At 37.4% G+C, this 12986-nt stretch overlaps 1 protein-coding gene across 9 annotated transcripts in view; it reads left to right on the top strand.

Annotated features, from left to right (window-relative positions):
- Positions 1-12986, top strand: part of CAST (calpastatin) — a 128089-nt gene that overhangs the window by 34182 nt on the left and 80921 nt on the right. For 5 of the 9 annotated variants that reach the window (XM_045847908.1, XM_045847907.1, XM_045847904.1 and 2 more), the window contains exon 3: positions 1533-1604. In XM_045847908.1, the coding sequence (XP_045703864.1) occupies positions 1533-1604 (72 nt within the window). Of the gene's footprint in view, positions 1-1532; positions 1605-7350; positions 7579-12986 lie in introns of those variants that run through there. The other 4 variants (XM_045847910.1, XM_045847909.1, XM_045847912.1 and 1 more) reach the window with 4 other exon arrangements.

Genomic DNA, 12986 nt, shown 5'->3' with positions numbered 1-12986 from the left:
AACCTCATCATTCTGTTATATATTTTTTCAAAATTCTGCTACATGGATAGATATACAACTCTTCAATGTGTTATGTGTCAGCTAATTAGTGTATTATAGTCCCTCCTGCATTCAATGTTTAGACCATGTTGTTCATATTTTATAGACAGAGCCTAACTAATCTCACCATTTTATATAATAAAAATTTATAGCTTATATGTTTGCTTCTCTGAAATATATTCATAAGAGATATAAGCTATCAAGGCCTTGTTGAAAAAGCAACTGTGTATTTTAGATCTCCTCCCCCACTCATTGTTCCTTTATCATTTAAACAGTTACAGTAAGAAATGTAACTTGTTTCTTGCATTTTTTACAGTAGTGTAAGAAAATACAGAGAAGCATAATGAAGAATATTTTTAAAAATCACTCTTAACCCTACCATCAGAAAATAACCCATATAATCTACGTACTATTTTATAATCTGAGTTTTCTTTATGTAAAATATGAATAATACACTTCATTTAAATAAAGGTTCTTTATAACATGATATTTAATAAAGCATGAGATTGCACCCTGTAGCTGTCTCTAGCCTAACCCCCCATTGCGGGAGGCAGGAGAGAAAAGAAAACAGGGTCTGAAGCAGGCATCCTTGTTGTAACTCACTGTGACCATGGTCACGTGCCCATTCCTTTCCTCAGTCTCCTCATCCACAACATGGAGACAGCAATAGTACCAGCTTTATATCTGGTAATGTAAGGATGAAACAAATCATTATACGTGGTACTTAAAGTGCCTAGAGCACTTACAATAATACTTTCATATATTCTATTATTGAGCATTATCATTCTATCATTATCTATAATTTCATTTTTTCTGATAGAATAATTACCTGGCACATATTAAGTACTCAGTAAACATTCATTATTACCTATATTATTTTAAATTTTTTGATGTTATGATACTGTGATGAGTATCTTGGAAGAAATGCTTTTGCTTTTATCATATTACTTTCCTAAAATGAGTTTTTAGAAGTAGAATTATATCTGTGCTACTTCCTGCTAAATCACCTCCACAGAGGGTGCATGAAATGTCCTCGCTATAGCACTGCAGGTAGAAAGCAGCTGCTCCTTGGTTTCTGGAAGTACATTGTGGTAGAAAATGGCAACGGCCCACATGAGGGTTTTTTGCTGTTATTTAATACAAAATCATTAAATATTAAACAGTTGGGATTTATTTAAATTACTCTCCCTTTCCAATATTGATATATTTGGGCATACAATGCAATATACAGATTGTGTATCATAGAAATGTACACTTGAAATCTACATTACCCTATTTACCAGTGGCACCCCAATAAAGTTAATAAAGAAAAATATTGATAGAGTCTTTATGCAAAGGTATAAAAAAATTAAAAGATGTAAATTTTTGTGTGCTTTGTATATTATATAGTCTGACTTTGCTTGAGAGGATATTTGTATTGGTATGGAAATTTACACTTGACTACATTGTTAAGGGGCGTTCCCCCACTGAAATAATTATTTTCTACTTTCAAGAAAAAAGCAACAAGCCATGGGAGCAGTCAGCCCTCCAGAACCCATGCTGGTGGAACAGCCCCGGCCGCCAAGGTCAGTCATTTCCCAAACACCACCACAATTCCTCTGCGCTGAGGTGTGTCGTTAGTGGGTGGGGCTTACGGGGAAGGGAGGCGGCTTCCGTGTATCACTGGAAGATTTTGAACAAAGTATCATTTCTGCACTGGGGGAATGCAATTTTAATGATTGGATTTAAAACCCAGTAAAACCATTTATGTTATAATTTTTATGGGTATATTTTAATGTGTACAATGAATATTATTTTCATAAATATCTAAATAATATTCTACTTTTGTACATGCTATGAGTAAGAAATATAGTTCTCCCACTTTTTCAGAAAAGAATTCAAATTGTCTTACTGAGCATTAATCATACCAGGCTCTCTTCTAAGTATGCTATATAATTATCTTATTCTCATAACCTTATAATTATTACTCCTTTGTATGTGCCTGAGGAAACCAGAGCTTAGAGAGGTTCAGTGTTCTTGACAAGATCACAAGCCAGTAAGATAGAGGTAAAGTTTGAACCCAGGTTTTTTGTTCACACAAGGTCCTGGACATGCTGGGTCTCATATGATCTGATTGAGTGTTCTTTGGTAATATAACCCATCAAAGCTTTGCAGCCTATAAAAACCACTGAAATGTCACCTTTCAAGACAACAAATGACAATTTTAGCTGGGAGGTTTTAATAATATATAAAATAGTAATGTTTAGCCCATTTCAACTTGTCTTCTTCCAGTATGTCCAAGATAACAAAAAACTTTAACCTGTTTCAAGACTGTCTATACACCTTTTTAAAAAAGATTTTATTTATTTTTAGAGAGTAGGGAAGGGAGGAAGAAAGAGAGGGAGAGAAATATCAATGTGTGGTTGCCTCTCATGCGCCTCCTACTGGGGACCTGGCCCACAGCCCAGACATGTGCCCTGACTGGGAATTGAACTGGTGACCCTTTGGTTCACAGGCCAGCGCTCAATGCACTGAGCCACACCAGCCAGGGCTTATATACACCTTTTTAAATAAGCATTTTTCCTTTAAAACTGGTGGCTCTTCTAAGGGGGTCTCTGGACTTTCTCCTGTAGGTTACTTGCTTCATGAAGAGTTCATACTTTATTGGCTCCTGGAACCCTGGCTGCTTTCCAAGCCCCTAAAAGCTGCCAGAACCAAAACTCAGCTGAGAAATGAGAAGAGGCTGGGCACAGAGTTGAACAGCATCCTAACTAAAAGAGACTTTTCTTGAAATGTTCAGTGTTTTTCAATAGTATTAGGACCTTTATTTAACTTATGCTTAAATTATAAGTATAAATTATGCCTCATGGCAAAACTAAGCTAATGAGATTTCGTAAATCACTTGTATGGTTTCCAGAATTGTTATCCCTAAACTCTTGGAGGATCTGTACAGTGTGGAAAATCATACTCAGTTTTTTCTTTCTCAGTTTTATGACTACCTTTCTTTGAAGGTAGTCATAAGAAGCAGCCCCTTTTCCATCTTTTTCTTCACACAGGAAGTTACCGTTTAATCATTCTGCGGTGGAATGGTTATAAAGAATTTGGATTCTTTATAAGGCCCCAAAGCCTGCTCTGTCTCTGGAAGCTCAGGGAGGGTCTTAGCTGGGAGGTGGAGACATTTTAGCCGCATGTTTATTGTTTTAGTATTTAATGGCGAACCTGACATTCTTTCCTTGGCTTCTAAAACATTGTCCTCTCCTGCCTCCATTCTTCTCTCTCCTGTTATTCTTTCTCAGTATGGTTTCCTGGCTCACCTTGCTTCACCAGTTTTCTGATTATTAGTTTTCCCTGCGTTTAATTCTTCATTCCTTTCTTTCTTGTATCTTTAATTTTTATACAGATTGGAAGAAAAATATATAGTATGCTTGCTTATTTTTTCTTTTGGTCCATAATTGAAAGGGCTTTACCTCAGTATTATCATCACCTAAAAAAAAAATAAAATGAAATCATTCCCATGCCTCATTTAGAAAAGCTGGGAGTAATAGCATTTGTGATCATTTGAAACTTTTATTACACAAGTAATTATCATAACACACACAGGCAAAAATAATATTTTCTCAACACATTCAAAAGGTATGGCAAAATGCTAGATGTAATTTGTGGTGAGAATACCACTTTTCTTGAATCTGGACACATTCTACTTAAAAGTTAAAATGAGTGATAAATTTACAATTATTAAGAAAACCAAATCTGTCTAAAATATTTAATTTGAAGCTTATGTATAAGCTGTGTACTATAGAATAGTCACCATGTATTACAGAACTGTTTTATACAAATTTTTACAAAATGGGGATTACGTGCACAAATAATATCATTCCTGCTGGTCTTGGAAGATCCAAAGTGCTTAAGTGGCATCACTATATCTAACTCAAGTTAATCATTGTAAGATATTTAGTGCAGAAATTATATAGGCTCTTATTAAGCCCATGTGAAAACAGTTTTGATTCATAATATCATGCAATTTTATTGCTGGAAAAGCTCTCAGCAACTTCTTCCACAACTACCTCCCTGTTCAGGTGAGGAAACCAAGGTTGAACCTGAATTAGAAATCTCTCTGGAAGACTACAGCTATTAAGAAGATGTAATGGTTAAGGTTATTAATTGCAATTGGAATCCACTCTGAATAGTTCAAGCTAAAAAAAAAAAAACCCAACTTCTTAAGGCTACCAGTTAGCTCACAGAGAAATCCGGAAAGCTCTGGCAGAGACAATCTCTAGTTTCACAGCAGGAACAATGCCCAGCCACATTGTGGGAGCTTCTGCTGCTGGTACCACAGCTCAGCACCTATCACATTTAGGACTGGAAGCCAGAAACTCTGCCACTACCAGTTTTGAAAACTGACAAGCCTTATCTCAGACTACCCCATGCTTAGGGGCATCCTTACACTGCTTACTTCCAGGCTTATTTTTCTTTGGCACATCTAATTGGCCAACATAAGGCACATGCCTCATCCTTGTTACAAGTGGGGTTGTGAGTATTCTGGATTCTACTTTGGGAAGGCGTGGATTGAGTAGGTGGAAATCATTAATATGTAGTGAGGGTTTGTGAATGTGTGGTCAGCTGCCAACTGACAGATACCCACTACCGAAAGGAAAACAGAGGGATTGCCTAACTCAGTTGTCAGACTCATTTTCACTGGGGGCCACATCAGCCTCTCGGTTGCCTTCAAAGGGCCGAATGTAATTTTAGGACTGTGTAAATGTAACTACTTTTTAACCAGGGGCAAGGAGCTCAGTGCTGCCGCCAGGTAGAAACAAGGTGGAAGGGTTGGATTCTGCCCACAGGCCTTGGCCTTGTGTTTGCCACCTGTGACGTAACTGAACTAAAAGGAACCATTGATGATACATTTAGTAACATTAGGCCTTTTAAACCAAAGAAGGTACAAACAGCTTTTCTTCCCGCTAGAGGGGGAAAAAAATCTAATAAACACTTCTCGGAGAAGTACTTTGTGATTCTGGTCCTGTTTCTGTCACATAGGGCTGTGTTAACTTTGCTGACCCAGCTCTCCTCTCAGCGGCGCTTACTTTTCTCCTCTGCAATACGAGTGAGGGGCTGTGTTGTATAAGGTATTCGGCATTCAGAGCCAGCCTCACCTGCAGTGCCTGTGGTTAGTGAGCTGACTCTGTGTGCTAAATGGGCAAGCATTTTCACTTTCATAATTATGCATGTATCTTAATGTTCCATAAAAAGTGAACTAGAACTTCAAATTCATGATTCCATGACTAGTTTTTCTTGATAAGGCTAAATGAAAAGTAAAACAAAAATAGATCTATATTTTAAAATAATAAGTAAATATAGTATACTAATTGCAAATTAAAAATATATATTATAATAATAGAATTATGTGAATATAAGGATATTCAAATAACAAGTGTTTTGGAAACATGAACAGACGCAGTAACTTTTATATTTGAAGGTGCATATTGATTGAATCAGTGGGGTTTTATTAAAATGGAGACACTCCTTCAGGCAGTCTGGGGGGAAGCCAAGATTCTACTTTTCTGTCAAGCCTCCAGTTGATGCCAAGGTCTGGCAACTACAATTTGAGGAGCAAAGATGCTGAATTGTGTTGAAAGTGGGTGGTTAGAGTACCTGTACCTCAGATTACCTCAACATTGACTGGTAACATTGAGAATCTGGTTAAAACCACAGATTCTCAGGTCCCAAGCCAAGACATTCTGACATTCCAATTCACCAGGGCGAGGTCGGGCCCAGGACTTTATGTATTTAAAAGGTACCCTTCAAGTATTTCTGATGGCGATGATATGAGGACCACACTGGGAGAAAGGATGAGCCCTAGGCACTGGATAGTCACAGAATATTGGGGGATACTAATATCCCTCTTCATCTCTCAGGAAAGGAGCCACTTTCTTCCTGTCTTGCAGGTTATGGATCTTTGGAAAATTTATTACACAACATGCAATTACTCATCAGTACTCTTCAGGAGCACAGAAATACTCGCCTTCATTGTAGGAGATATGTTGCCTAGTACTAAGGACTGCGGGAGCCGGAGTTCACCCCTACTGGGGTGTGGCCCCAATAAGTCACCCTGTGATATTTATGTCATAGGAGCAAAGAATATGAGTGAAACCAAGATAAGCTGAGGTTTAGTTAAAGAAGGAGAAGGGGAAAGGGAGAAAGAAAGAAAGAAAAGAAAGAAGGAAGGAAAGAAAGAAAGAAAGAAAGAAAGAAAGAAAGAAAGAAAGAGAGAAAGAAAGGAAGGAAGAAAGAAAGAAAAGAAAAGAAAGAAAGAAAGAAAGAAAATACTAAGGTTAAATAGAAAAGGACTTTTAAGCTATATTTTAATTAGAAAATTGTAAGGACAGGGTCTTTTGCTCAGGGAATTATAAAATATTAGAGTTGGAAGGGCTCATACTTCACCAGCTTTACTTAACCGAAATAAATGAACAATGACAATAAATAAGGTGGCCGTGAGAAACATCCTGTAGGAGAAGTCATAGGGAGGCCAGCTGCTTTGACTACCCGGTGCATGTTAGGTACAAAGCTGTGCAGATGAGCGCTCCATCTGTTGAATGCCAGCTGACCGTCACCTCTGCCTTGGCTGGAGACAGCATTGAGCCTCAGCTGTCACTAGGCGGGTCTCAGGTCTCTGCTGCTCAACCACTGACCATAACCTCCTGCACTCACACTGCAAGCTGAGTGCCCATAGTGTTTATTGTCATTGGTTTATGGCTTTGGGGAAAGTTGGCTTTCCATATTTCTTTTAAAATTATATAACTCTTTTTTCTAACCCCATCATTTATTCTATATCTGTTCATTGGCATGCTTCCATAAGAAAGAGCACATCTTTTCCCCATTTATTCATTCATTCATTCATTCATTTATTTATAGCAATATGAACTCATGAATTCTTATTTTCTTCAATAGATTAAAATCTATTCTTTTTTATTTTGAAATTTTTAGTCATAATGTATAATTTAGCACAATTCTGGCCCTTTTAAACTGCTCTTTAAAAAAATCGGTTATGCAATTTGAAATGTATTTTCAAATTGGTTATAACTAATTTGCTTTATATTTTAAAATGAGATATCGGAGGGAGGCATGTATTTGCAAAGAGCACCCCCCGTTGTTCCCTTATTTTGGTAGAATCAAAGGGCGACAGCTTAGGAGAGATAGACCTCTGCCATCAGCTGCAGTGTGGCCTGCATCCCAGGCCGAATTACTCGGTTAGTCAGCCTCCGGGAAGCCACCCCGTGACGAGTCACCGAGTCACTGGGGGAAGGAGGGCGGGGAGCAGCCTTCGTAGTGTCCCGGGACCGCCCACTCCTCCCTGTGGGCTCGGCCGCTGCGGCTAAACTGAAACCACAGGGGCCGAGCCCAACCAGAATGCAAACATCCTGAAACCTCAGCTGAATTCCCTGGGCCCCGGAACTGGACGCAGAGTGAGTACTGATTTCTGCCGCTTCTCTCCGAGGCTGCGGCTGCTTCCGGCTCCAGGGAGGGCAGCCCAGGCGCCGCCTTCCCTCCGGCTCCTGCCCGGTGAGTCCCCGGCTCCGACCCTGCCACCCACTGTCTTCGCTGGGCTTGGACAGGCGCTCTTGGAGTCTCTTGACCCTAAAGAGACATTCTTTGCAAATGGGTTCTAAGTTCATGTGTGATACTTGTGGACCCCTGCTCTCAGTTGATTACTAAGTTGCTGGCTCTTCAGCTGGGAATGTGTCTGTCTGGCAACCAGACTCGGCAGGGTTACAGAAACCAGGAATTTGTGTGACCTGGGAATAATGCTGAAAGAATGAAAACAGCATCTGTGTCTGTGTAGTTTGGCACTTCTATCTCCAGGGTTAGACTCCCACCATCCGAGGCCCTGCCCCCGCCACTGTGCTGACCTCGGTTTTAGAGAATGAGTTCACTCAGTGTATGTAACCTCTCCATGGACCTGACACATGCTGGGTGTGGTGTGGCGTGGCAAATGTTGGGACATGTTTCTGTTCTATTTCCTTGATCACAAGCTGAGACCGATCAGATAACATCACTGAGGGATACTTTGTAGCTGTCTTTCAAGAAGGCGACTGTTTCCATTAGAGATTTAACAATCTCTTCTGTACAGTCAGGGTCCCAGCATTCCTCAGTAATAAATGCACAGGAGGTGAGTTCTTTATTCCCATTTTTTAGTTTGAGAAAATGAGGCAGAGTTTAGGACGCTTCCTTAAGGAACCCACCTATGCATCAGAGGAACAGTAGTGCTTAATCAGCAGCTCTGGAAAGTTTTGCTGTATGAGGTGCTTTCTAGAGAGAAAAAACCTCTGCATTGCAGGGAAGATCATTAAGGAGTGGCATCTACTGTTCAAAGGGGGAAAGCTTGTTTTCTGATAAATAACTGTAGAGCGCCTCTTCCTGATGTTTTGTTTGTGGGCACTGAATTCAACCTTTGCACTAGTTTCAGGTGTATAGCATAGTGGTGGGAAATCAGTATATCCGAAAGGGTATTTGTTGCTGGGAATGTAGTGGGGAGGAAGTGCTGTCTGGGTTCTAGGAGACAGTATAGGATCAAAACAAAATAGTGCCATTTAGCAAAACCATGCTGCACTAGGAAAGGCCACATCTGCTTACTGATGGAGGAGCGGGTAGGCAGCCAACTGCAGTGAGGGTGTAGCGGCAATCTGTGTGTGTGCACCTTGGTGTTGATTATACACAAGTGAGTTTGCACGCTGTGTGACAGTGTTTACAAAGCAGCACACTGAAGTTTAAACATTGGCTGTGGTTCAGTTTACCTGCTTTGAGAGAAGGTCCCCAATGCACTAGAGAATTGATTACTTAGTATGAGTGATTAGTTTGCTTCCTTGATTGTTCTCTGAATTGGCTGATTATAATTCCTCACCCATAATGAGAATTTAAAAGTATCACATAAAATAACAGTTTGAAAGAATGAAACTAAGAGGGGTGGGAGAGGAAGGAAGAAGAGAGAGAGAGAGAAAACAAGAGAGAAAGCTATTAGGAAAACATGAGGAATTAATTTGAACTAACTTCTTAAAATCAGCTAAATATTTGTGTTCCTAATCATTGTTTATAAGTTACAGCTTTTTTCACCTCTACACAAATCTTTACAGCTGTTTTATTAATAAGAGCCACAGCCAAATGACCATCAGTTAGTGATTGGAGGGTATATCCATACAATGAAATACCACTCCAAATGAAAAGAAACTACTAATACATGCAAAACATGTACAAAATTTAAAAATCAGGTAGCAAAGGCTAAATAAGGTTCCATTTACTTGAGTTTCTGGTGATGAAAAACAACAGTTGAGACACAAATCGGATCAGTGATATTAGAGGTGGGGTAAGGGTAGGGGACAGAGAGGGTTATAAGACAAATCTGGAGGATGATGGTGGTGGTTACACAGTTATACTCATTTGTCAGAAGGGTATCTTTTTAAAAGTCTGTGTTTCCTGATTGTTGCTAGTATCTAGAAATATAATTGATTTTTGTATATTTACTTTAGATCCAGCAAACTTGCTGAACTTTGCTATTAGTGTTAATGATTCCTTTGTAAACAATTATATAATTTGTGAATTATAAGAATTATGTTGCTTACTTTTAATTTCTGATATTCTATTTGTTCTTATTTAATTATGATTGCTAAGACCTTTACTACAATGTTATTCCTAAATAGGAGAGTTTCTAATGTTTTTACCATTAATTATGATATTTGTTATAATTTTCTAAAATAGACTATCAGGTTCATAATTTTTTTTATATTCCTAGTTTGCTCTGAATTTATATTTTAGGTGGGTATTGCATTTTTTAATTTTTCAATTACAGTTTACATTCATTATTATTTTGTATTAGTTTCAGGTGTATGGCACAGTGGTAAGACAGTCATATACTTTACAAAGCAGTCCCCTTGATATTCAGGTACCCACCTGGCATTGGTTCCATTTCTTGGCTATTGTACATTGGCTAGTGAACATAGGGGTGCATATATTCTTTCAAATTAGTGTTTTGGGTTTCTCTAGATATATGCCCAGAAATGGAATTGCTAAGTCATAAGGCAGTTCCATTTTTAATTTTTTGTATCTCCATACTGCTTTCCACAGTGGCTGCACCAATCTGCATTCCCACCAACACTGCATGAGAGTTCCCTTTTCTCCATATCCTCGCCAACACTTGTTTGTTGATTTATAGGTTAAGGTGTTATGTCCTTGTGGTTTTAAGTCAGATTTCTCTGAAGATTAGTGACATTGAGCACATTTTCATATGTCTATTGACCATCTATATATCCTCTTTGGAGAAGTGTATATTTGGATCCTCTGCCCACTTTTTAATTGGATTGTTTGTTTTTCTTAGTGTTGAGTCATTTGAATTCTTTATAAATTTTAGATATTAACCCCTTATCAGATGTATCATGGCAAATATGTCCTCCCATTCAGTAGGTTGTCTTTTCATTTTGTTGATAGTTTCCTTTGCTGTGCAAAAATTGCTTGGTTTGATGTGGTCCAATTTGTTTATTTTTTCTTTTGTTTCCCTTGTCCAAGGAGATACATCAGAAAAAAATATTGCTAAGAGAAATGTCCAAGATTTTATTGCCTTTGTTTTCTTCTGGGAGTTTTATGGTTTTGAGTCTTACATTTAAGTTTTTTATCCATTTTGAGTTTATTTCTGTATATGGTTTAAAAAGTTGACCTAGTTTTACTGTTTTGCATGTATTTGTCTTATTTTCCCAAGTCCATTTATTAAATAGACTCTCTTTACCCCATTTTATGTTCTTGCCTTTTTTGTGGAATATTAATTGACCGTATAGGTGTGGGTTTATTTCCAGGCTCTCTATTCTGTTCTGCTGATCTATCGGTCTCTGTTTATGCCAGTGCCATGCTGTTTTGATTACTGTAGCCTTGCAGTATAGTTTGATACCAAATAGCATGACACCTCCAACTTTGTTCTTTCTCAAGATTGCTGTAGCTATATGGAGTCTTTTGTGGTTCCATATAAATTTTTGGATTATTTTTTCTAGTTCTGTGAAAAATGCCATTGGTATTTTGGTAGGAATTGCATTGAATCTGTAGATTCCTTTGAGAAGTGTGGACATTTTAATGATTTTCTTCCTATCCATGAGCATGGTATAGGCTTCCATTTATTTGTATCTTCTTCAATTTCTTTCTTCAGTGTCTTAAAATTTTCCAAGTATAGGTCTTTTACCTCCTTGGTTAAATTTATTCCCAGGTATTTTATTTTATTTTTGATGAAATTGTAAATGAGACTGTTTTCTCATTTTGTCTTTCCAAAAGTTTTTTATTGATGTATGTAAATACAACCAATTTCTGAATGTTCATTTTGTATGCTGCTATGTTACTGAACTCATTTATCAGTTCTAGTAGTTTTTTGGTGAGAACTTCAGGGTTCTCTATATACAATATCACATTACCTGCAAATAATGACAGTTTTACTTTTTCCTTTATAATTTGGATGTCTTTTATTCTTCATGTCTGGTTGCTGTGTCTAGAATTTCTAGTACTATGTTGAATAAGACAGGTAAAAGTAGATATCCCTGTCTTGTTCCTAATCTTAAGGGAAACACTTTCAGTTTTTTTCCTTTTGAGTATAATGTTATTTGTGGGTTTGTCATATGGCCCTTATTATGTTGAGATATGTTCCCTTTATCCCGTCTTTGTTGAGAGTTTTTATCATAAATGGGTGCTGAGTTTTGTCAATTTTTTTTGCATTTATTGATATGAACATGTGGTTTTAACCCTTTATTTTGTTTATGTGGTGTATCACATTAATTGATTTGTGGATATTATATCAATCTTGCATCCCAGGAATAAATTCCACTTAATCATGGTGTGTGATCTTTATAATGTATTGCTGAATACCATTTGCTAATATTTTGAGGATTTTGCATCTGTGTTCATCAGAGACATTGAGCTATAATTTCCTTTCTTTGTAGTGTCTTTATCTGGTATTGGAATTAGAATGATGCTGGCCTTGGAAAATGAGCTTGAGAGTGTTCCCTCTTCTTAAACTTTTTGAAATAGTTTGAAAAGGATAGGTGTTGTTCTTTGAATGGTAAAATTTACCGGGAAGCCATCTGGTCCAATACTTTTGTTTGTTGAAAGCTTTTTGTTTACAGATTCAGTTTCATTGGTTATAATTGGTCTGTTCAGACTTTCTGTTTCTTCTTGATTCAGCCTTTGAAGATTGTATGCTTTTTAGGAATTTATCCATTTCTTCCAGATTGTCCAGTTTGTTGGCATGTCATTGTTCAAAATATTTTCTTATACTCCGTTGTATTTCTGTGGTGTTAGTTGTCACTTCTTTCATTCCTGATTTTATTTTGGGGGGTACTTTCTCTTTTTCTTGATGAGTCTGGTTAAAGGTTTATCAATCTTGCTTATCTTTTCTAAAAACCAGCTATTGGTTTCCTTGGTCTTTTATGTTTTTTGAGACTCTATTTTATTTACCCATATTTTGCCATGTATAATGTGCACTTTCTGCCCAAATTTTTGAGGGAAAAATAAGGATGTACACTACACATGGGCAGTACTAGAACATGGCTGCGCATTATACACAGCAAAATATGGTATTTCTGCTCTAATCTTTATTATTTTCTTTCTTCTACTCACTTTGGGCTTTGTTTTTTGTTATTTTTCTAGTACCTTTAAAGGTATATTGTTTATTTAATATTTTTGTTTGTTTGTTTCTTGAGGCGGGCCTGTAATGCTATGAATTTCCCTCACAGGACTGCTTCACCATTTCCCAGAGATTTTGTTTTGTTATGTTCTCATTTTATTTGTTTCGAGGTATCTTTTGATTTCTCCCTTGATCTCTTTGTTGTCCCATTCATTGTTTAGTAACATGTTATTTAGCCTCTGTGTGTTTTTCAGTATTTTTTCTTCTAATTGCTATCTAGTTTTATACCACTGTTGTCAGAGAAGATGCTTTACATGATTTT

The sequence above is a fragment of the Phyllostomus hastatus genome, unplaced genomic scaffold (assembly GCF_019186645.2).
Source record: "Phyllostomus hastatus isolate PE091 unplaced genomic scaffold, TTU_PhHast_1.1 phas_contig_58, whole genome shotgun sequence".
In the NCBI taxonomy this organism is placed as follows: Eukaryota; Metazoa; Chordata; class Mammalia; order Chiroptera; family Phyllostomidae; genus Phyllostomus; species Phyllostomus hastatus.
The sequence above is the reverse complement of the archived record's forward strand: the minus strand, read 5'-3'. Positions and strand labels throughout refer to the sequence as shown.